At 61.6% G+C, this 23,030-nt stretch overlaps 1 protein-coding gene across 1 annotated transcript in view; it reads left to right on the top strand.

The window, feature by feature from the left end:
- The window catches only part of SLC12A7 (solute carrier family 12 member 7), a 57,112-nt gene that overhangs the window by 19,568 nt on the left and 14,514 nt on the right, over positions 1 to 23,030 (top strand). The window contains 14 exon segments of the mRNA XM_030927117.1: positions 4,460 to 4,606; positions 5,143 to 5,197; positions 6,613 to 6,743; positions 8,064 to 8,305; positions 9,516 to 9,727; positions 10,455 to 10,622; positions 12,443 to 12,541; positions 13,176 to 13,233; positions 13,918 to 14,092; positions 15,106 to 15,224; positions 15,690 to 15,788; positions 16,819 to 16,938; positions 17,647 to 17,751; positions 18,513 to 18,681. Coding sequence (XP_030782977.1) covers positions 4,460 to 4,606; positions 5,143 to 5,197; positions 6,613 to 6,743; positions 8,064 to 8,305; positions 9,516 to 9,727; positions 10,455 to 10,622; positions 12,443 to 12,541; positions 13,176 to 13,233; positions 13,918 to 14,092; positions 15,106 to 15,224; positions 15,690 to 15,788; positions 16,819 to 16,938; positions 17,647 to 17,751; positions 18,513 to 18,681 — 1,899 coding nt within the window.

The following is a 23,030-nucleotide window of genomic DNA, read 5'->3' as shown; positions in this document are numbered from 1 at the left end:
AGTTGCTTGTCAGAATAGTTGCCCTGAGCAATAGTGTCATGGCCACGTCCAGCCCTTTCTTCCTGGGAGGACTCGATGGTGCCTGCCCTGCAGCTCTGGTCCAGCCCTCTTCTCTCTCCACTGTCCGGGGAAGCATGACATCCCCCACACAGCTGGGCGGCCGGGTTCCCTGTCGAGAAATGAGCTTGAGGTGTTTTGTTCGTTCTGCAGGGAGTGGCCCTGTCCCCTGCTGTGGAGAGAAGTCTGAATGGTTCCGAGAGGCCGGGACGTGGCCCCTTCCAGAGGGTGCTGTGGCCTCTGTGCTCCCAGGGGGCCACCCTCCTTTTCATTTCCTGTCCAGGGCACTTAGCCTGGTAGCATTTTCCCTGCAGTTTTAATCCTTGAGGATTTGTTTCCAGGAATCCATCCCAGGAAACAAGGGGGGTGCAGTGGGGATTCTGCAGAGCGTTTTCCCTTGGGTGGTTTCTGTGGGCGACTAGGCGTGGAAACCCCTTGAGCATCCTCGGGAGGGTTCTGCCGTCCCCTGCGCAGACGGGTTGCCTGAGAACCACCCTGAGGCCTGACGCCCTGAAGTGACGCTCACAGGCGAGAAAGACCCTGGACCCATGTTGGGAAAAGTCTCATGGGCAGATGAAACAAACGGTGTCCTCGCTGTGGGGGCGTGACAGGTGGCTCAGTTTCTTCTCAACTCCCTCTGCTTTTAAAATCTTCCAAATACGTGTGCATTGCTTTAGAATCATAAGATACAAAAAACAAACAAAAAAATCCACCGAAGGAAACCGTGCAGTGCAGGCTCCGCTCTGAAGCCAGGTGACGTCCTCCCCCAGTCTTGACACAAAATTGTCATTTCCTGAGTCAGCTCTGAGCCTGTGTCCCGCTCCTTCGGCAGATGGCTAAGGGCGTGCATTGGATTTTTAGGATGATTTTTAAATTTCCCTATTATTTTCCCTAACTTTCTGACTCTAGAAATACTCTCAGGAGACCCCTATCTTCTCAGGAGGGAGGGCTTTGTGGCACCAGGTAGAGGCCAGTGAGCAGAAAGGAAGGAGGTGCTGAACTGGGTGCCCACCAGGTCCAGGGAGGGTGGCCCCCCTGCTCTGACCTCCACCAAGTGGGGCGTCCCTCGGCTGGCCCCCTGCCCTTCCCTGCATCTGCCTAGCCTGGGCTCTGTGCTTTGCATCAGCACCAGCCCTGAGCGCCTCCTGCTAGTATCCAGTGTTCAGCTGACCTGGGTCCCACACAGCGATCGGGAAGTCAGGCCCCTGAAGATTTCTCTTTCCTTTCTTTTACTGTAAACACAGTGGAATTAATACTGCATTTCCAGGATACCTGAAGACACTTGGTTTTGTTTTTGAGAAGCATCACTCTGGGGTTGAAGTAACCAGAGACAAGTGAGGAACGTGACCGTGTGGCCGCCTCGGGATGGGGCCTGGCCTGACGAGGGCCCTCAGCCCTGGTTGTCCCAGGACAGGGCAGCGGCCTTTTCGGAAGCTGCATCTCTGGACCTCTTTGTGGTTCCCCTGCTGGGCCCTTCCTGGCTGGGGAGCCTGTGGCCACCCCGCCTATCCATAGCTCGGCCAGCCCTTGGGGTGGGGCCATCACTGCTGCACGTGGACGCTGCAGAATTGGGCGTTGCCATGCCGGGCTCAGCACTCAGCACCTTTCTGGGGTTTCGTGCAGGCTGGGCACTACCTTGAGGCCTCATGGGCTCAGGCTGGTGTTCTGGCACCAAAACTCCGGAGCGACAGGCCTTCCCTGTCTGCCTGCCTGCGTGCTGGAGTTTGTGTCTAGGGAGATGTTGGCCTTCTCCAGGGGGCAGGTGCCTTCCTACGGGCCTGGTCCGAGTGCTCCGGGAACCGGCTTCAGTTCCAGCTTGGCTGGGCTCAGGCACCACCGACCTGGCCACCCAGCTCCAAGCCCTCTGCCCAGTGGAGCCCAGCCTGCCATGAGGTGCCCATAGAGAGCACACCCCAGCTTCTCTCACCCTACTTGGTACTGAGACATGAGGGAAACGTCCAGGCAGGTGTGTTTGTTCACGGCACACTGTGGGCCAGGGTCCAGGAGGTTCCCACCTGGAGGGCTCTCCCCGGCCCTCCCTGGCAACCCTACCCCCAGGCCGGTGGCTCTCAGGCCTCTGTCCCTCGGGGTCAACATGCAGGCGCTCGAGGCCGGTGCAGCCTGCGTTTCAGTCGGAGAGGGACCAGGGCCCGTGACCCCAGCAGGCCTGTTGTGTGACGGTGGCAGATTTCAGTTGGCAGTGAATCCTTCAGCTCCCTGTGGGGACCGTGGCTCGGCCCCTGGGGTGGAAGGGCAGGGGCTGCCCCTCGTCCTCTTTGGCCAGGCTCAGAGGCTCATCCCCAGCAGACCTGCTCCCATTAAAGGAGCCTTTTCAAGGGCCCAGGCATCTCCAGCCTCCCGCGCCTGAAACTGGGTCCAGTTGGGCCTTATAAGTTGCCTTTTAGGCGCGAACTGAGAGGCCGAGGCCAGCCATGCCCTTTCGTGAGGAGTCAGGATCCCCCGCCTTTGGCAGAGAACCAGCTTCTGACTCACCTGTCACGGGGTCATGGGATCTGAGGCTGAGTCTGGAGGGCAGGGCCCCCTGTGTGGACGGCGTCTCTGCCTGGAGCTCTGCCTGTCGGCTCCTGCGTTAGCTGAAGCCTTGCTGTGAAGTCACAGCATGAATGATCCCCGGAGCCTTGCTGTCGTCACCCCTGCCCCGGGTTCTCAGTTTTATCCCATGACAGTGTCCCAAAGCTGGTTCTCCTCCGTCTCCTGCCACTTCTTTCGTTTGTACCAAGAACAAGGTGTACCCAGATTTGGAGGGCCCAGCAGCGGCCCCCGGACCCGTCACCCTCTCCTCTCTAGGGCCCCCGTCACAAGCAAGTTGCTCCCCTGTTGCTCCCCACCTGGGGCTCAGGGAGCCAGGTGCATCCCCCAGGCTGTCAGAGCCAGGGCTGCCATACTGCTCCCCACCTTGGGCTCAGGGAGCCAGGTGCATCCCCCAGGCTGTCAGAGCCACGGCTGCCATGCTGCTCCCTACCTCGGGCTCAGGGAGCCAGGTGCATCCCCCAGGCTCTCAGAGCCAGGGCTGCCCATGTTGCTCCCCACCTGGGGCTCAGGGAGCCAGGTGCATGCCCCAGGCTGTCAGAGCCAGGGCTGCCATGCTGTTCCCCACCTCGGGCTCAGGGAGCCAGGTGCATGCCCCAGGCTCTCAGAGCCAGGGCTTCCCTTGCTCCGGGCTGCGCTCTTAAATGGTTTTCCCCAGGGTCCTAAAGCCAGTGGAGCCCTAGATCTCTGACGAGCCAGACTCAGCCTGTCTGTGGGAGGCGTTCCGGCACAATGACCCCGGAAGCTGCCCTGTTTGCTTTTATGGTGTGGTGCTAAGCGTGCTCTCCCTGGGAGCTGTCCATCACCTGGTCCCCTGTTCCCGTCCGGCAGCCGGCCCCATCCCCAGGCCTGGGCTGTGTGAACCCCAGGATCGAACCCCCTCCTTAGCCTCCACACGGAGCCTGTTCTGATCTGCACTGTGGCCGTTGTTCACAGGAAGTGTCTTCAAAGAAAACCTTCCCCCTTTTCCGTATTGACCTTGAGATGTTTTCCTGTTAAAACGTCACCTCGTGCTGGGGCCAGCCGTCCTCCAGGTCCGAGCCATGTGCCTCTGCTCATGGCGGGAGTGGGGCTGAGCAGGCAGTGGGGACACGGCTGAAACTTCTGCCCCAGCCTGGCCTGTCCCGAGCGGGAGGGGGGCCGCCTCGCAGGCGCTGACCTGCTTCTGGCTGTGCTGCTGATCCTTGCCCGTGCGGGTTTCTTCAGGGCCAGGGGGTGTGTCCCCTTCTCTGGCACAGGTGTCTGAAGCGGGCTGCCTGCTCCATGCTGGGGCAGGCAGAGTGGCCACACGTTGGATATCTGAACCTTTGCTGTTATCTTGTGGTGACCCAATGCTCAGCCAATGCTGAGCTGTGGATTTTTTTTTTTTAATTTAATTTAATTTTTTTTAGCTTTATGGGCAGTAGCCGTTTCATCCCTCCGCCGGCTCTGCTTCCATTCCTGAAGTCTCAGGCTCTCCCAGGGTGTCAGGTCTGAGGCCCTGAGCCATCCAGGGAATGGAGCTGGGGCCCTCTTGTTCTCCCTCTTGTTTTTCTCATAACTTTTCCAGCGTAACGGGTTCCCCTCCGTCGGGGAGGCACAGCAGAGCAGCTGCCATCTTAGTTCTCTGCCAGCCATGTGGTTCTGCTCCCCTCCCCTAAGCCCCCGCCCCTGGATGGTCAGGGGTCCCGCCCTGGGCCTCTCCCTGAGCCTCCGTCTGTTCTGGGACTGACTCCTGTCCCCTCCAGTCCCCTTCTGCCCCTTCCTGCCCCCACGGCCACTTTTCCTGCCCAGGGCCTGAGTGCAGCCTGGGGAGGGGGCTGCCTTCGGGTGTGGGGTCCAAGCCCCGGGCACACGCTGTGTTCTGTCGCAGGCTCCGCGCATGGGCACCTTCATTGGCGTCTACCTGCCATGCCTGCAGAACATCCTGGGTGTCATCCTCTTCCTGCGCCTGACGTGGATCGTGGGGGTGGCTGGTGTCCTGGAGTCCTTCCTCATCGTGGCCATGTGCTGCACCTGCGTGAGTCTCCCCGGCCAGTGTGGCTGTGCCTTCAGGCAGGGGCAGCCGGACAGTAGGGCCCTCCCCAGACACCCGTGTAGAGGTTGTTCAGCACCGTCTCCTCCACGAGAGCCGGGGCAGCTGCGGGAATGAGATGCCGCACTGGCCGGGGTTAGCGCTGGTGTGTTGATTGGTGCTGGCGACTCATTTACCCGTGTCTGCGGAAAGGCATCTCGGCCAGTGGTGGGTGTTGTGGGGTGGCCTCAGGGCCTGAGGCTTCCAAGGGAAGGGACACCCTGTGTTTTGGTGACATCACCTCCAGTTTGGAAGGACCTTGGGTCCTTGTCATAGGAAAAGGGGTGGGAACCAGGACACTGCATGCCTGGTGCCCGGGAGCCTCTGGGTCCTGGTTTCCCAGCCACTCCATTGAGATGGAGAGCCCTGGAGTTGGGGGCTGACTTTCGGCGGGAGCCAGGCCGTAGACCCCGCCTTGGGAGTGTTGCGACACCGCAGGCTCTTGGAAGGCTCTCCTCAGACGGCCGCCTGTCTTTCTGCAGACAATGCTGACCGCCATTTCCATGAGTGCAATCGCTACCAACGGTGTGGTGCCAGGTAAGGGGTGCCTGAGTCCTGTTAGAGGAGTCGGGGTGTTGCCGCACGGGAACTGGGAGGAGGCCGCTCCTCGAGGCAGGGCCAGGGGCTGCCTGGGGGTCACTGCCAGGCCTTCTGCGTGTTCTCCACTGGCTCCTCTGGCATTTGAGCTGTGAGGTCATGGCTGTTTGGTTTTCTTCCCCATTTTGTTGCGTAGTGACCGTCTCTTGCCAGGGTAGGCAGTGCCCACTGGGCAGCGGGCTGGGGAGGGGGAGGCACGGGTGATTCCAGTGACGCTTGTAGCCCGGCGTGTGCCATAGGCTGAGTTCTTGGAACCTGTATCTCACAAGGGAAGGTGAAGACAAAACGCTGCCCTGACCTTGTTAATTAGTAATAAATTAATTACAATATGTAATAACTAGTGAACTGAGATGTTAATTAGCAATTAATTACAATACGTAATAACCAGTGAACTGAGATGACGTTAATTAGCAATAAATTAATTGCAATACGTAATAACTAGTGAACTGAGATGATAATTAGCAATAAGTTAATTACAGTACGTAATAACTAGTGAGCTGAGATGATACTGTTAATTAGTAATTAATTACGTAAATAACTAGTAAACTGAGATGATGTTGATTAGTAATAAATTAATTACAGTACTTAATAACTGGTGAACCGAGATGATACTGTTAATTAGTAATAAATTACAACACGTAATAACTAGTGAACTGACATGATGCCACGTCTGCTCCCTAGTGCACGTGTCCTGCGTGTGTTAACGGCCGGACTTGCTCAGCACCAGGTCCTCATGCAGCTGGCCCCCACCCCCACGGGGGCATTGCGTGGTGCTCACACACGCCACAGGAGAGCACGAGGTCCCTCACCGGGGGTCTCCCTCAGCAGCCAGGGGGCCAGTCTGTGCTTCTCGATGACTGCATCCGTTAGGGCCCCTTCCTCATGCCACACGCACTGCTCAGAGCAGGGACAGCCGCGTTCTCCAGGCAACCCTGGGGCCGCTCCCGGCTTTCCCGTCAGCGATCGCGTGCGTGGTTCACAGTATACCAGAGAACTCCTGAACATCCTGGTTTCTCTTTTGCCTTTTTTATAAGCCAAACGTAGTGGGAGTGGGGGCTGGGGCTGCCATTGATGTGTGCAGGCCTTTTTCCTGGACCTGCTGGGGCCTTCTGCCCGTGACCTCACCTGGTCCTCATGTCCATGAGAGCACGGTTGGTGTGGAATGTGTGCCGAGCCTCGGGAGGGGAGCGTTTACCGCGGCAGCCAGGCGTCTTCATGTCCTGCTTTGTGGTGGGCGAACATGCTGCCTTCGCAGAGACAGACCCTCCTTCACTCATGAGCGACAGCGCAGACCGCACCTCAAGTCCGCGTCCAAGCGCGCCCCTGACCTGTGGCCACCGCCTGTGTCTCCGCAGCTGGCGGCTCCTACTACATGATATCGCGCTCGCTGGGACCCGAGTTCGGAGGCGCTGTCGGCCTCTGCTTCTACCTGGGCACGACGTTCGCAGGGGCCATGTATATTCTGGGGACCATCGAGATTTTTCTGGTGAGCATGCTGCTTTGGAAGGGTTCCCCACCCCACAGTCTGCGACAGGACGCCAAGGGGCACTGCCTGACCCACTCTGTGGCACACACAGCACACTGAGCCATCCTGACCCCACTGCCCTGGCTGCCCCGGGCTCTCCCTGGCGGAAGCCGTCGGGCATCGTCCACTCCGCAGCGACCTGGGTCCCCCTTGAGCACCATTGCCGCCCTCCGTGAGGGGTGCCTGGCCTGAGCTGGGTAGACGTCTGGGCTGTAGATCTGAGCCCCGCGTGGGTGCGGCCCTGCAGTCTGAGCTGTTTTAGGGACAGGGTTGGAACTTGGCTTAGAAGAACCTCTTGCCAGGATCCCAGCCCCTTCCCTGCCTGATTGATTTGGGCACTTGGCCGAGGGTTACGGAGCCCAGCAGTGTACAGCCAGGTGATGTCATCACCTTCCCAAAACAGGCTCAAAGCACGCCCCATATCACCTGAGCACAGCTGAGAGCTGTGGCCTGAGTTCCTTGGTCCTCGTGGGGACAGGAACCGCCCTCTCTGGCTGCTGGGTACCACCCTTCCTACTGAGCTTCTGAAACCCGCCGTCCCCGCAGGGCTTCAGAGACGCCCACCTGAGCCCCTGTCCCCAGTCTTTCTGCCCCTCCCTCCGCTGCCAGACCTGGTTCCCGGCCTCCTTGGTTCCTGCAGAGAGCCACATGGCCGAGAAGTTTCTGAAACCTTTCAGTGGGGTCGCATCCACCCCTATCCCACCCTGAGTCCCCTGGCCATGCCCCTCGGTCTTTCCTGCCCTGGGTGCCATGGCTGCAAAGACACCATGGCTGCCGCACTCCCCAGATTCCCTTTGGTGGGGACGAGTGCCGTGTCCTCCATGCCTACCGTACCCCAGTCCTGTCCTGGTCTTGAGGGAGCTGAGCAGCACCGTCTCACATCTCCGTCCCTGGAATTTGGGCGGAACAGAGGCTGCACCCAGCCGGCGTGGTCAGACCCACTGTTTGTCCAGGACGTCCAGCCGGGATGGGCCGAGCTCTCTGGGCGGCAGTCACATTCCTCTTAGCAGGTGTTTCTTGTGAGTGTGGACGTGCGGCCGCCCTGGGTCCTGAAGTTGCTTTACTCTCAGGTGCCCGGGTGGCTCCTGGGAAACGTGCAGGCCCCTGGTGGTCCATTGCCCTTGCGCTGACCCCCGCGGTCTCTGTCCAGCACGGATGCCTCCTGATGGCCCCAGCTCCTGTTGTGAGGAGGCCCCTGTGTGGCGCTGGGTGCTTGCAGGAGGGAGGGGCATTGGGGAGTTCTGTCCGGGGATGGCCTCCTAACCCGTCTTGTCCCTGCAGACATACATCTCCCCGGGTGCGGCCATCTTCCAGGCAGAGGCTGCGGGTGGCGAGGCGGCCGCCATGCTGCACAACATGCGTGTGTATGGCACGTGCACGCTGGTGCTCATGGCCCTGGTGGTCTTCGTGGGCGTCAAGTACGTCAACAAGCTGGCGCTGGTCTTCCTGGCCTGCGTCGTGCTGTCCATCCTGGCCATCTATGCCGGCGTCATCAAGTCTGCCTTCGACCCCCCGGACATCCCGTGAGTCTTGGGGCCCCTGAGCTGTGGGTGGTGTGTGGGGCTGGCTCTGCCCGTCTCTGGTCCACCATCCTTGACGCTGAGGTCCCCGCGAGGGGCGGGACTAGGTGTGACCGCGGCAGGAACCCTTGTGGGCTCGTTCTGAGGATTATGGGAAACCCAACCGTGAGGCGGGCCGAGCCGTCCCCGTGGCCGGGTCTGAGCATGAAGACCCTCCTCAGTGGCAGGAGGGCTGGTGAGGGGTCTGGCAGGTTTCAGGGGTGGCTGGCGGCCTGAGCACGATCCGATGGCACCGAGGGTCGTGGGCTCCCATCTCCCTCCCAGAGGTGCTTGGAGAGGCTTTCTTGTCCTCTTGGAGGAGAAGCTGGGAGGCCGCCCAGGCTCCTGGAACACGGGAGTGGCCGCCAGAGCCCTCAGGAGCAGGTCCAGGAAAGGCCAGCAGCCAAGCCCCTCGAGGTCCCCAAGTTTTTGCCGTCTCCCTGTGGAGGGAGTCCCTGAAGGAACAGCCTCATAGAGGCCTCAAAACAGAGAGAGGCAGAGCAGCCGCAACCCTGTGAGCCTTTTTTAGGGGAAACACAGCTCTGTCCTTCCCCTGGGGCACCCATCCTGAGACCCCGTTGCTGATGCCTGAAGCCGGGGCCCCGTGTAGACTGTTTTCTACACACAGGCCTGGTTTATACACCAGGAGCGGCACGCCTGTGCTCTTGGCCGTTGGGACGTGGCAGGAGGGTGGCTTGGACTCAGGCACTGAGATTGTGACAGCTGACCCGGCCAGGACACCGCCGAGGGCCTCAGGCAGGAGCGACTGCAGCGTGGCTGTGCCGGCACAGGGGGTTCGCTGGGTTCCACCTCACTGGTTTCCACTGCGCAGTGGAAAACGTGTGAATTGTTTATGTCTAGAACACTTCAGTTAAGCATGTTTGGACCATGGGTGGCCGAACCATGGATGAGGGGACGGCTGTACGGTACAGCATTCCTGCTGCAGCCTGGCCCGGTCCCCGGTCCCCGGCGTGATCCGTTACCCTTGTGTTCCTGCTGCAGCCTGGCTCGGGCCCAGTTCCCAGCGTGATCTGTGGCCTTCCTGTCTTGGGAGGTGCAGAGTGCCAGGAGCCACTCGCGGGTGACCCCACGGGTGCCCATTGGAGGAGCCGGGTGGGGCAGTAAAAGCCACTTCGGCAGCAGCACACAGCTGTGCCTGCCTGTCCCGCCCTAGGGTCTGCCTCCTGGGGAACCGCACGCTGTCTCGGCGCAGCTTTGATGCCTGTGTCAAGGCCTACGTCACCCACAACAACTCAGCCGCCTCTGCACTCTGGGGCCTCTTCTGCAACGGCTCCCAGCCCAGCGCCACATGTGACGAGTACTTCATCCAGAACAATGTCACCGAAATCCAGGGCATCCCGGGTGCGGCCAGTGGCGTCTTCCTGGGTGAGGCCTGCAGGGTTGCAGCAGGGGCTGGGGGTGGCGGCGGCAGGTGCTGGCCCCAGTGGATGCTGTCACCTTAGAGTCACTCTCAGGGCCCCAGTTCCTCCTGCCTGGCTGAGCCCCTCCCCAGCAGCTGCTGACGAGCCTGGGGATCCCTGTGCACACCCCTGGCAGAGCCACAGAAGCCAAACACAGTGTGGCAGGGAGACGGCCTCTGTCATGGTCAGCAAGCTGGTCTTAAAGCCATGGATTTATTTCCACCACCACCTGGCAGCGTGTGTGGGGAACTTGCTGTGTTAGTAAGGAAGTGGTGGCTGGGCGGTGACGCCACCTCTGTGCATCCTTCCCTGATGAGAGGCTGCCCTGGACCCGCCCCAGGGGCTTGAGGAAAAGAACCCCTGGCAGGTTAAACAAGACCTGCTCCAGAACCCTAGAGAGGAGGCCCGGGCTTTCCAGAACCCGAGACAGGAAGCCTGGGCTTTCCAGGAGTACGTTGTTCCGCACGTGAGGCTACTCTTTAGTGCTGACCTTCCCTCCGTAGACGCAGACAGGTAGCTTTCCCAGAGGTACCGTCTCAAAACACTTGTTTGAATTGGAGCCTGCTTGCAGCACGCAAGCTGTGACCCTTTCCCTCCGACCACTAGTGGGACCTGCCAGGGAGTGGCCTGCCCCGTGGTGTGGGCGCTGGACGGAAGGTGCCAGAAACCCATGGATCTTCCTTGTCTGGCAGAGAACCTGTGGAGTACGTACGCGCACGCGGGGGCGTTTGTGGAGAAGAAAGGTGTGCCCTCGGTGCCTGTGGCAGAGGAGAGCCGCGCCAGCACGCTGCCCTATGTGCTCACTGATATCGCAGCCTCCTTCACCCTCCTGGTTGGCATCTACTTCCCCTCCGTGACCGGTGAGCCCACTGCTCCAGCCGTCTCCTTCTCTTTCTTTCTCTCCCTCTCTTTTTTGATCTGTCACCCAGGCTGGAGGGCAGTGGCGTGATCACGGCTCACTGCAGCCTCGACCTCCTAGACACAAACATTCCTCCCACCTGAGTCTCCCAAGCAACCGGGACCCCAGGCACACGGCACCACGTTCGGCAAATGTCTGTATTTTTTGTAGAGGGAGGTCTCCTCACATTGCTCAGGCTCGTCTCAAACTCCTGAGCTCAAGCCATCCTACTCCTCCCAAAGTGCTGGGATTACAGGCGTCTTGAGTCACCGCGCCCGGCCTCTCTCCATCTTTCCCTTCCTCTGTCTCTCTGTCCATCTCTCTGTCTCTGTCATTCTGTCCTCCTGTCTCTCTCTCTCCTCCTCCCCCTTTCCCTCTCTGTCTCTCTCCCTCCCCCATCTCTCTCTCTCTCTCTCTCTCTGTCTCTCTCTCTGTGTCTCTTTATCTGTGTCTCTCTCTGTCTCTCTCTCTCTAGTGTGTTCCTTGCTGCCCCTGCTTATCTTGCCTGTTTGGCTCAGGGGAAGCGGCTGAGGGCTCCGCTCTGTGTCCTGATGGATTCGTAAGAAGCCTGTCTGCCGCTCTCCTGGGCAGGCCTGTGTCAGGAGAAGCTGTTGTAGGGTTGCTGAGAATACATGGCACGCTATTAGGAGACGCCTAGGAGTGGCCTCAGTGTGAGCTCAGAGGCCGGGGACCTCGGCCCTCTGTGTCCTCCTCAAACAGTGGGCCTTGTTCCGACCGGGGGTGGGGCCCTTGGTTGTTCCCCAAGGGGTGGGGCCAGGCCCCATGCTCTCCCAGTCACACGCACACGCCCCCGGCTGTCTCCACTCGGCCATCCTGTTGGGATGCCCCTGACTGGCGCTGGCTGCTTGTGTGGCCTGTAGCTGTCCTTCCGGTCCCTCCCACGTCTGCTCCTGGACTTTATCTCAGCACATCTCAAAGCCCTGGAGCCAGGGTCAGCCGCAGGGCCTGGCCGCAGCGCTGGCATCTGGTGTTTACCTTGCCTCCTCTGAAGGTGGGCCCGTCTCACCGTGGAGGGGGCGATCAGCCCAGGGTCCTCTCCGTGTGCTTCCGCTCCAGCCTACCGCGTCCGTCTGCTCTCAGCGCCGTGGGTGGAGGGCGTGGGGGCAGAGCCTCTGCGTGGCTCCGGGTGTCTCTGTGGTCCACGGTACCGGATTGTGCGCTCTGCCACCTCCCGGGCCACCCCGAGCACGGGTGCTTCAGGCTGTGCCTTGGATGGGACTGAGCCAGGCGTCAAGTGGCCACCACCAACCCGGCTTCCCGGAGCGCTGTGGGAGCCGATTGTGTGGAAATGCCTGCGGCCGTGGCTCCCTAGAGGAAGGTGGTGCCCGTGTGGCGCTGCAGCAGGAGGGGTCACAGCGTCTGCCCGCCCGGCTGGCTGGGCTCTGAGTCGTTCCAGGGTCTCATTCCAAAAGTCCTTAGGTCCTGGGGGCCTGTGAGCCATTGCTCAGCACCGTCCCTGGGCTGACCCTTGGTCGTGGGATTAACGCAGGCTCCAGAGGAGCCCTGGGTGTGGGGGCGTGGAGGTTGGTGTTGGGGTCAGGCCTTGTCCTCGGGTCCAGGGGAGTGGTAAACGTGCCTGGGCCTGCGTCCCCCCAGCCGCGGTCCTGCAGGGTGGGCAGGTGGAGCTTGGACTGCAGCCTCGGGAGCAGCTCACGCTTGGGGTCTCCCCAGAGACCACCTTCCCAGCTCTCTGGGCAGAGGCCGCCATCACGTGGCCCTGACTCCTCAGATGCGTCTTGGCAGCACCTTCCATGTTCGCAGGTATCATGGCGGGATCAAACCGGTCCGGGGACCTCAAGGATGCGCAGAAGTCCATCCCCACGGGGACCATCCTGGCCATAGTGACCACGTCTTTCATCTGTATCCTTGGAGGGGTGCAGGCGAGGGAGGTGTAGGTTCCAGGCTCTGCCTGGGGGGAGGCCCCCATGCCCTCCCTGGCTCAGTGCTGCGCCCTCGGCCACTGGCGTGTGACTTCCCGGGTTAGGCCGGGCTCTGACCACGTCATCCTCCCTGGGAGACGGGGCTGGGGCTGCTGTCAGGACCCCGGCTTCTTCGCCACTGTGGGATGCGATCGTAGATAAAACAGAAGCAGTCACCCTGCTATGTGTGGACAGTGACACGCAGCTATGTGTGGTGTGTGCCACCGGCAGGCTGGGCCCGTGGGGCCTCTGGCTTCTCAATCCCAAGGCTGCCTCTTTCCAGCCGAGCATCGTCCCCTCAGCGAGGTCCCCTGCCGATCCCTGGCAGTCAAGCACCAGGCCAGGTGTGTCTCCACCACCCCAGGGCCCTGTTCTATGATGCTGGACAGAGCCCCGGGAGGGTGCACTGAGGACACGGGGGACAGGACGTGCTCGGGATGGGATGGGGTGCAGAATGGTCCCTGCCCAACTGGAGCCTGGGGCCAGCTGGCCAGCACGTCTCCCCACCTACCCCACCCCCCTGTACCTGAGGACCCTGCACCCGCAGACCCGCCCTTCCTTGACAAGAGCTGTAGATCTCTCCTGCATTGTGCTGTTTGGGGCCTGCATCGAAGGTGTGGTCTTACGAGATAAGTACGTTTCCATCTGCAGTTTTCGTGCAAAGCCTGTAGTCTACTTGGGTTTTCCTGAGGACGAGTTCGACTTTGAAATTACATCGCCCTAGGACTTCATGTCCGTGTACAGAGCTGAAGCCGTCCTGGTCCCAGGGTTGGGATCCCCTTGGTCTGATGTGTGTCTCTTCCACTGGAGCCTAGAGCCTGGGGAACCATTCAGAGCTACCTCCAAGTCCTGATGCAGCTGGGGGCACAGGCCCTTCCTGGGGAGGCCACAGGGGTGTGGATGGGTGAGGCTTGGCCCTGGGAGACCCCCCAGCCCTGCTGCCAAGTGGAGAAGTAATGGGGTCCCAGGCAGGTCGTCGCTGACCCTGCATCCTCATGGGACGTGCCTGTCTGGCAGCCCCAAGGCCCCGGGGATCCTGGGTGGTCCCTGACTGAAGCTGATGGCCAGGCTGGGTCTTCCCTGCTCCCAAGAGCGACCCTGATGTGAGCAAGACCCCCTCCCCCGCTGAAGACCCTCCAGAGCATTCTGGCCATGCCGGGCAGAGCCTGGGGGAGGTTTCAGCCAATGGGAACTGGAGGCCAGGCCTCAGCTTTCCAGGGAGCCACTCCCACCACACTGGGCCCCTCGGTGGGAGAAGACATTTTGTCTGATTTAGGCACATTTCTGAAAACCGCCCGCCCGCCCGCCTGCCTGCAGGTTCGGGGAGGCCCTGCAGGGGAACCTGGTCATCGGCATGCTGGCCTGGCCTTCCCCCTGGGTCATCGTCATCGGCTCCTTCTTCTCCACCTGCGGCGCCGGCCTGCAGAGCCTCACGGGGGCACCGCGCCTGCTGCAGGCCATTGCCCGTGACGGCATCATCCCCTTCCTGCAGGTGAGCCCTGCGTCCTCGGGGGAGGTGACCCTGGAAGGTCAGGGTCGGGGCTCTGTTTCCCTGCGGGATCCTCACGGTGCCGTGTGTGGGGCGCGTGCCTGCAGCTTGGACCCTGTGGTGGTCGTTCTGCCCCGGCCGTTGCTCTGAGCATGGGAGTGGTGGGAGGTGGGTGGTGGGCAGAGGCAGCTCCAGCCCTCCTGCCTGCAGGTCCCTCCGAGCGCAGCCCCGGGTGTGTCAGGAGCGGCTGCGAGGGCCCACAGCCTCGGGTCCAGAGGTGGCTGGTCTGCTGTCTGGCCAGAAGCCCCCTGCCTGCCTGCCACTCCTTTCTCTGTGTGGCTGAGCCCGTGGGAGGTGGCGTCACCAGCCTGCAGCCAGAGTGTGTGGCTGTTCTGAGGATGGCACAGATGCCTGCATTGGGTCCTGTCCGTGTGCTGTGCCCAGAGCTGCCGATTGTGGCTCCTCCTGCCACTTGGGCCAGGGGAGCTGTGGGAAAGTTGTGGATGGCAGAGCCATCCTCGCCCATCGCCGGTTCCTCAGCAGGGTGCCGACCCACAGGGCCTTTGTGTGGTTGCGTCTTGTCAGTCCCAGCCGGGCCTAGGGCGTGGTGTCCAGGAAGGGGACGGGCACACAGACCCCGTGGGCTTCAGCTTCTGGGAGGTGAGGGTGGCCTGATGAGAAAGGTCACCACAGGGTCTGGGGAACCGTAAGTACCCTGGAGATGCTGGTCCTGTGTTGTGTGGTCGGGGAAACTGAGGCAGGTGGGGGGTGGGCTGAGGCCGCACAGGTTGCAGGCAAGCCCGGTGTAGACACAGCTCTGAAGCCTCCCGGGCTGCAGCCCTTTGTCAGGGCCTCTTCCCGGGCCGGCCGGGTGATGTCCCGGGGACCTACTGTGAAAGGCAGTGTCTGCTGGTCTTTGCCTTTAAGACTCATCTGGGCTGGACCTGACCAGCCTGCAGCTTCTCTCCTAAAAGAGTGGTGTCATCTGCCCCATCTTCCTGCCCTTCTCCCTGCAGGTGTTTGGCCACGGGAAGGCCAACGGGGAGCCCACATGGGCGCTGTTGCTGACAGTCCTCATCTGTGAGACTGGCATCCTTATTGCCTCCCTGGACAGCGTGGCCCCGATCCTCTCCATGTGAGCCCTGGCAGGATGGGGACCTGGAGTTGGGTGTATGGGCCTGGAGCATGGGGCAGTGTGGACGGGAGGCCCTGCTCAGGACAATCAGTGAACAGGCAGGGCCAGCCGTGGGCAGTCAGGATCCTGCCGGGAAGGGAGTTGGGCCGGGGAAGGCAGGTCCACAGGCCTCCAGGCAGGCACCGGCCAGGGTCTGCCGGGGGCAGTGTGGCTGAACAAATGGCTGCTGGGGAAGGGACGATGACCCATCTCTTGATGGACCAGGCGGCCACAGGATGGCTGGGGCCTGAGGGGGCCCGATTCGGAGTCAGTCTGAGTCAGCTTATGTACAGAGACATGAGAGACGTGGGGAGACAAGACGCAGGTGGGAGGGACAGTGATGACAAGGGTGGTCTCCTAGGTGGCAGTGACTGGGGGCTCGGAGGGGCCCAGTCGGCGCGTGTCAGTGGCCGGTTGTCCCTGCAGGTTCTTCCTCATGTGCTACCTGTTCGTGAACCTGGCCTGTGCCGTGCAGACCCTGCTACGTACCCCCAACTGGCGTCCACGCTTCAAGTTCTACCACTGGTGAGGCCACTCAGCACGGGCGTCAGGAGCCCTGTAGGCGGGGACACTGGGTGCCTCTGCCACTGGGGAGGCCGCTCAGCACAGGCGTCAGGAGCCCTGCAGGCTGGGACACTGGGTGCCTCTGCCACTAGGGAGGCCACTCAGCACGGGCGTCAGGAGCCCTGCAGGCGGGGACACTGGGTGCCTCTGCCACTGGGGAGGCCGCTCAGCATGGGCGTCAGGAGCCCTACAGGCTGGGACACTGGGTGCCTCTGCCACTGGGGAGGCCGCTCAGCACGGGCGTCAGGAGCCCTACAGGCTGGGACACTGGGTGCCTCTGCCACTGGGGAGGCCGCTCAGCACGGGCGTCAGGAGCCCTACAGGCTGGGACACTGGGTGCCTCTGCCACTGGGGAGGCCGCTCAGCACGGGCGTCAGGAGCCCTACAGGCTGGGACACTGGGTGCCTCTGCCACTGGGGAGGCCGCTCAGCACGGGCGTCAGGAGCCCTGCAGGCGGGGACACTGGGTGTCTCTGCAAGGCCAGCTGCCCTGGGCCTGAAGACCCCAGGTGGGTCATTGACTGTTCCTTTGCGGAGTAAGCCCCTGGGCAGCTGATGAGACTGTGGCCTCTCTTTGCCTCTGCACCTGAGGAAGGCCTCTAGTTACGAGGATGCCCAGGTGTCTGTGTGCGCCTTGTACCTCCCGTGGTCAGCCGGCCCTCCCAGACTTGGGACATATTCCATCAGGGCTGTGGGTCTTCTTAACTCCCCTCCTCGGGAATCAGGCGCTGGGTGGATGCTGCAGCCATGGTGTTGCGTGCACAGCCGAGGTGCTGTGTGCACGCTGGGAGCTGGAGCTGTGTACTGGGTCTTGGAGTAGCGGCTCCCACAGGGGCCCAGGGAGCCACGTCACCCCTCAGAGGTGGTTGCGTGCAGGCGTGGTCGTCAGGCATCAGTGACTGTTTTCCTGGTGTTAACAGAGAGTTTCACTGAGGGAGGGGCAGTGTCCATGTGGCATCGGGCCACCCCTGAGCCACTTGTCCCGCCCCCAGGACCCTGTCCTTCCTGGGCATGAGCCTATGCCTGGCACTGATGTTCATCTGCTCCTGGTACTATGCGCTCTCCGCCATGCTCATTGCTGGCTGCATCTACAAGTACATCGAGTACCGCGGGTAAGCGCCGTTAGCCCCCCTCACGGACCGGGGCACAGGATTGCGGGCCCCTCTCACACTATGCCCAGGGCAGCTCCCTAGAGGGGCCTCCCTGGGGCCCGAATGTCGTGTGCCGTCCTGGGGGCAGCTGGGAGCAGGTGCAGGTGGGCTGTGCTGTGAAAGCCAGGGTTACCCTCCCACCTCCAGCCAGGCCAAGGTGCCTGTCCTCATGGACAGTGTCTCCAGCTTGGAGCTCTTGTCTCGTGCCGTCCTCAGCAGGCGGTGAGCCCGTGGCTGACTCTTCCTGCTAATGTCTCGCGAGGTGTCCCTGGGTTGTGCCTCTACTCGTTCGGCAGCCACGGATGTCCTTCCCCATGCCCCAGCGCCCACCCTCCCTCCCCCTGCACCCGCCTCCTTCCCGGGGTCCAGCCACTTCCCTGTCACAGGCCTCCTGCTCCCCACCCTGCGAGGAAGACACCTCACGCATGCTGGACATAGACCTCATTCCTCATTTCCTCCATAGCCACGGCACCCTCTGACCCAGTGGCTCCTGGGATGGGCTCCCTTGAGGGCAGGGGTGGGCACGGAGGCCTTCCTTCTTATCCAGGGATTTTTCCCGGGGGTCCTGTTTGCCCTGACTCTCCTGCCCCCAGAGGTCCCCGCTTTCCCGGATGGGAGAGAAGCCCCCGGGCATGTGGCTGAACAAGCCCCCCACTTCCTTTCCCGCAGTGCTGAGAAGGAGTGGGGCGACGGCATCCGCGGCCTGTCCCTGAACGCTGCCCGCTATGCCCTGCTGCGTGTGGAGCACGGGCCCCCCCACACCAAGAACTGGAGGTGAGCACCGCCCATGCCCCGTGCTCCTCAGATGCACAGAAGAGCCGTTTCTGAGGTTGGCCTTTGAGTGGGGACCTTGGAGTCTCAGGGGCCTCTTACCTTCAGCCGCTTGGGCACGGTCTGGGATGTGAACACTGCCTGGTGCAGAGCGAATTGCACAGCTGGGGGCCTTGGAGCACCGGGGGTGTCCCTGCTGCAGGGTGTGGGCGTGGGGAGCCGGCCCCTCTGCCGGCACAGCCCTGGGCTTGGGGTGGGAGAGGGTGGCTCCTGCTGAAGCAAAGGCCATCTGCAGGAAGCCTCTGCCCCTCAGGGTCTCGGCGGGGGCCTCAGGCATGTGCCCTGGGCCATTGTTCCCTCAGGGTCTCGGCGGGGGCCTCAGGCGAGTGCCCTGGGCCAGTGTCCCCTCAGGGTCTTGGCAGGGGCCTCCGGCATGTGTCCTGGGCCATTGTCTCACCTGTCCAGCATGTCACCTGTCCCACCTGTCTAACCTGCCTCTTCACCTGTCCTGCCTGGCTAGTGCCCAACTGTCCATCGGCCCTGCCTGTCCCACCTGGCTTGTGTGGCCTGTCTCACCTGTCACCTGTTCAGCTTACCCCACTTGTGTCACATGTCTCCCCATCCCATCTGTGTCACCTGTCCCTTTTGTCACTTGTCCCACTTGTGTCACGTGCCCCAGCCGTCCCACCTGCCCTGTTGATGGGCCGTGTGCGGGTGCGTGGGTGAGTATTGCCATGGTAACAGCCACCCCACCCCCGCTGCAGGCCCCAAGTGCTGGTGATGCTGAACCTGGACGCAGAGCAGGCTGTGAAGCACCCCCGCCTGCTGTCCTTCACGTCACAGCTGAAGGCCGGCAAGGGCCTGACCATCGTGGGCTCGGTGCTGGAGGGGACATACCTGGACAAGCACATGGAGGCACAGCGGGCCGAGGAGGTGGGCAGGGCAGGGTCTGGGGGCCGGGCCCCTTTCCCACCCGGGCTGCACAGGAAACGCGCCCTGATATGTCCTCATCGCGACGTGTCAACACCGTGCTGTGCATGGCACTGCTGTGTTTCAGCCATGGCGGTGGCTTTGAGCTCGGAGCGGTGTGCTGAGGCCTGGGAGTGCCAGCCGCACCCTGGGACGCTTGGGAGGCGCTGAGGGCCATTAGCTTTCCAAGGGCGAACCCTGGGACCGCCTCCTCCCACCATGGGTGAGCCCCGTCCAGAGCTGCAGTCATGGTTCTGCTGCAAGCTCAGTCTTCGTCTGCTGTTGGAGCTCCCTGGGGGCCGTGTAAGCGTGATGCCTGTGGGCGGCCGAATTTCTGCCCACTCAGAGCTTTGTGGGGAGGGACAGGTGAGTGCCCTGGGTGTGTACCGTGCTGCCACAGTCGCCTCCCCCAGGACATCAGGGCCTGAGACTTTGTCTTCATTTCTCTGATTTTCAAACTTCTCATGGGAAGCTTCTCACTGTCCAGAAATGGAATTATGACACCGCCAAAGCCCGCGGGGCCTGTCACGCCACCTGGAGTTACTTCTGTATTTCTCGCTAAAATGGGGAGTTTCCGAGCGCCCAGCTGCATGATTTTCATGCCGGGGTGCCTCGTTTCCAGGCAGGGCTGGCTGCTGCCAGCGCCTTGAGCCTCCTCCTTCCCCCTCGTGTCTGTGGGAGTCTGTGGAGCCTACACAAAGTGCCTGTTGTGGTGGTGTGTGTCCGAGGCCCTCCCATGCGGGTGCCCCCTCTGTCCTTGCTGTGGGTTGGGAGCCAGCTCCCTGCTGTCATGCCCCCACTGGGGCCTTGTGGCTGTGTCCAGGCATCTGCAGCCGGCCCCTGCTGTCCATTTCTCTGCACAACCACAGCCGCGCTGAGGCCCGTCCAGATCCAGGCCGGTTAGCCTAGGGGTGGGAATGCAGCTCAACAGGGCTGTGGGCGTGTGGACGGTAGCGGCCTCCGGTGGCGTGACCCCTAGGGCCAGGATCCGTGGAGGTAAAAAATGGCCCCCGCCCCTCCCGCCACCTTGGCCACATGGACGGCCACCCTCTCAGGCTGCTCCACAGGGCCGCTTTTCCAGGGAAGATAGGAGATGTTCTGGGCCTTCCCTTTCCCTGACAGTGGCATCGTGGCTCACCACGGGTTCAGGCGTTAGCTGCTATTGACTGTGAACCCGTGGATTTAGGTATTGTGGTTTTCGGGGGGATGTTCACAGTCCTGGTCCCCATATGTCCCTTTCCGTGTTTCTTATCCCGTGCTGGAATGCTCTTAGGAGGAATCCCGGAGTTGGAACTGCCCTGATGGTGTGGGTTCTAAGAATCCTGGCACCACCTGACCTCCCTGGAGGTGTGTGAAGGCGCATCTGGGCACGTGAGGGACAGGGCTGGGATTGCAGTGACGGGGGGGATGACGGGATGGCCTGCCACGCTCTGCCACAGTCATCACCGCCATGGGAAGAGCTGCCCTCACTTTCACTCTCACATCTAATGCAGCTCACAGCCAGATCCGCTCCGGCCGATAGCCCTTCGGCTGGGGGCTCTGGGGCAGCCTCAGACAGGAGCCCGCTCTCGCGATGGGGGACCGAGCCCACCCTGCCGCCGCTGCTCTCAGCGAGCCTTTGGCTGTGACTTAGCTGCATTGGTGGTGAAGGCTGGAGCCAGCTGCAGGCCCCGCCTTCCCTTGGCTGCCTCTGGGGTGCGCTGCTCTGGGGAGCTGTGTTCTCCTCCATCGTGGCTATGTTAGTGTGAAATTAGAGAAATATTGGGCAAATCTTTTTTTTTTTTAGTTTTTATTTATTTATTTTTTGAGGCAGAGTCTCGCCTGTTGCTCAGGCTGCAATGCAATGGTGCGATCCCAGCCCACTGCAACCTCCACATCCCGAGTTCAAGCAATTCTCCTGCCTCAGCCTTCCAAGTATCTGGGATTATAGGTGCCCACCACCACGCCCGGCTCATTTTTGTACTTTTAGTAGAGACGGGGTTTCGCCACAGTGGCCAGGCTGGTCTCGAACTCCTGAGCTCAAGTGATTCGTCTGCTTCGGCCTCCCAAAGTGCTGGGATTACAGGTGTGAGCCACTGCGCCTGGCCTGAGCAAGTCTGTAAAGCATAGACTTTTCTCTAAGAAGCGTGCAGCTTCGTGACTCATGCAGTCGCCAGGGAGGCTCACGCACGCCCTTGTGCTCTGTTCTGTGTGGCACTGATTGGCACGAAAGGGGTCCTAAGGCACTGGCATTCTTGCTCCCCACTTGTAAAGGGCCTGTTGCCCTCTGGGTTGAGGTCTGTCTGCATGGAGGCCTCTGTGGTTGCCGCGCTGGGCGGGTGCGGGGACTTGTAGTAACAGGGTCCCCCGACACAGTGCTGAGTTCCTGCCAGGCCAGGGCAGTGCCGCGTCCTCCTGAAACCCTGCAGTCCTGCAAGGTGGTTTTCCCAACGGTGAGGCCAGAGGAGAGGTGAGATCCCCAGCTCCGACTCCTTGGAGCCAGCACGTGGGGTGAACACAGCAGCCGGTCATGTGGGAAGTGGCCACCGTGACATGGCTCCAGCACTTGGAGACCCTCAGGGCCCCTCCAGTGGCTGCGTCCAAACTTGGTTGATCCTGAACAGGGCTTTCCCTGGGCTCTGGGCTCCGGCCAGATGGGGGCCCAGGAACAGAGAGCCTGAATTGCCCTCAGAGGGGTCTCGTGGGGATGAGAAGCAGCCGCATAAAGAGGCTGCTGTGCGGCCTTTGCTGAAACAGCCGTGCTTCCTGCCTTCTTCCCACATGACCCCCGAGGCAGGCGCTTCCCGGCGCCTTCCTGCCCGGGGCCGCTGTGTCCACCCCGCAGCCTCCACCTCCAGCTGGTCTCTGCCTCGCTGGGGCCCCTGCCTCTGCTTGCTGGCTGGCGCCCCTTGGGGATAACATGCTCAGGCCTTTCCTGACCTAAGCGAAAGTGTCAAAGAGGAGCGTATCTGCTGGCCCCGCACCCTGTCCCGTCTTGCCCCAGGCAGCTGGGCAGAAGGTGGAGGTGTCTGGAGAGCAGAGTGTGGGCGAGGGGTGCCCGAGGAGGAGCGGGGCTGTGGGAGAACACTAGGTGGTGTTTTGTGTGTGAAGGGCTGGTGGAGCTCTAGGTGGGAGCCAGGGTAGGGGGTGAGGACACCAGTCAGGCTGACATAGGGGCCACTGGAATCTCGGCAAAGGAGGCAGGTGGTGGCTCTGGTCTCCGAGTGGCCCAGGGCTCCCGTGACGGGACAGAGACCACACGGCTCACAGCAAAGGGCGTCTGTTCTCTCCCAGTTCTGGAGCCTGGGAGTCTGTGATGAAGGAGACCACAGGCCACGCTGCCTCCAGAGTCTCCTGGGAGGACCCCCACGCCTCCTCCAGCTCCGGGGGCCCCAGGCGACCCTGGGCGCCGGTCCCTCTGCCTCTGTCCACACCTGCACGAAGCCACCTCCTCCCAGTCTGAGAGCTCTTCCTGCTTTCATCCTGTAAGGTCATTTGTCAGTGGCTTCAGGGCCCAACTCTGACCCAGGATGCTCTCTCAAGATCGTCACTTAATTACAAGGTTCTTCAATACATCCACGGAGACAGTTTTCTCAAATAAGCTTGCATTCTCCGGTTCCCGGGGCCGGGATGTGGGTATCCTCTTTTTGGGGGCCACCGTTCAACCCACTGCAATTGCACTCTGGGCCCTGAAATTCATATCTGATACACGTGTACGTCTCCCGAAGTCTCAGCCCTGCACAGACCAGCTGAGTCCCAAGTCTCATGTAAATCTCGTCGCTCAGAGCTCCCAAATCTCATCCTCTAAGCATCCAAACCAGAAGCCAGTGAAATGTGGGATCTGGTCCATCCTGGACAGAACTGCTCTGTCTGTAGATCTGTGCAAGCAAGGAAGTGGTTATCCCAGAACGCAGCAGGAGACAGTCTGGGAGAGGCACGTTTTCTCCAAAAGGGAGAATCAGGCGGAAAGGGGCCACTGGTACCACACAAGGCTGAGACCCAGCAGGGCATTCCCTGGGGTTCCAGGGCCTGAGGTTGCGTGAAGATCAGAGGGTGGAAGACCTGTGTCCACACACATGTGGCTTTAGTGCGTGGCAGGCCCTCGGCCACGCTTGTGCGGCCCCCCCGTGGAGTCGAGCCACTCAGACACCCCCGGGAGGAGAATGCACACAGCAGTGACCCCCCCACCCCGGGAGGAGAATGCACACAGCAGTGACCCCCCCAACTCCGGGAGGAGACTGCACATAGCAGTGACTCCCCTGAAGCCCTCCACCACCGCCATTGCTCTTAAGGTGCTTCATCCTGGACCCCACGGCCTCTCTTTGAAGAGTTGC

Source organism: Rhinopithecus roxellana, chromosome 3, assembly GCF_007565055.1.
Source record: "Rhinopithecus roxellana isolate Shanxi Qingling chromosome 3, ASM756505v1, whole genome shotgun sequence".
Classification (NCBI taxonomy): domain Eukaryota; kingdom Metazoa; phylum Chordata; class Mammalia; order Primates; family Cercopithecidae; genus Rhinopithecus; species Rhinopithecus roxellana.
The sequence above is the reverse complement of the archived record's forward strand: the minus strand, read 5'-3'. Positions and strand labels throughout refer to the sequence as shown.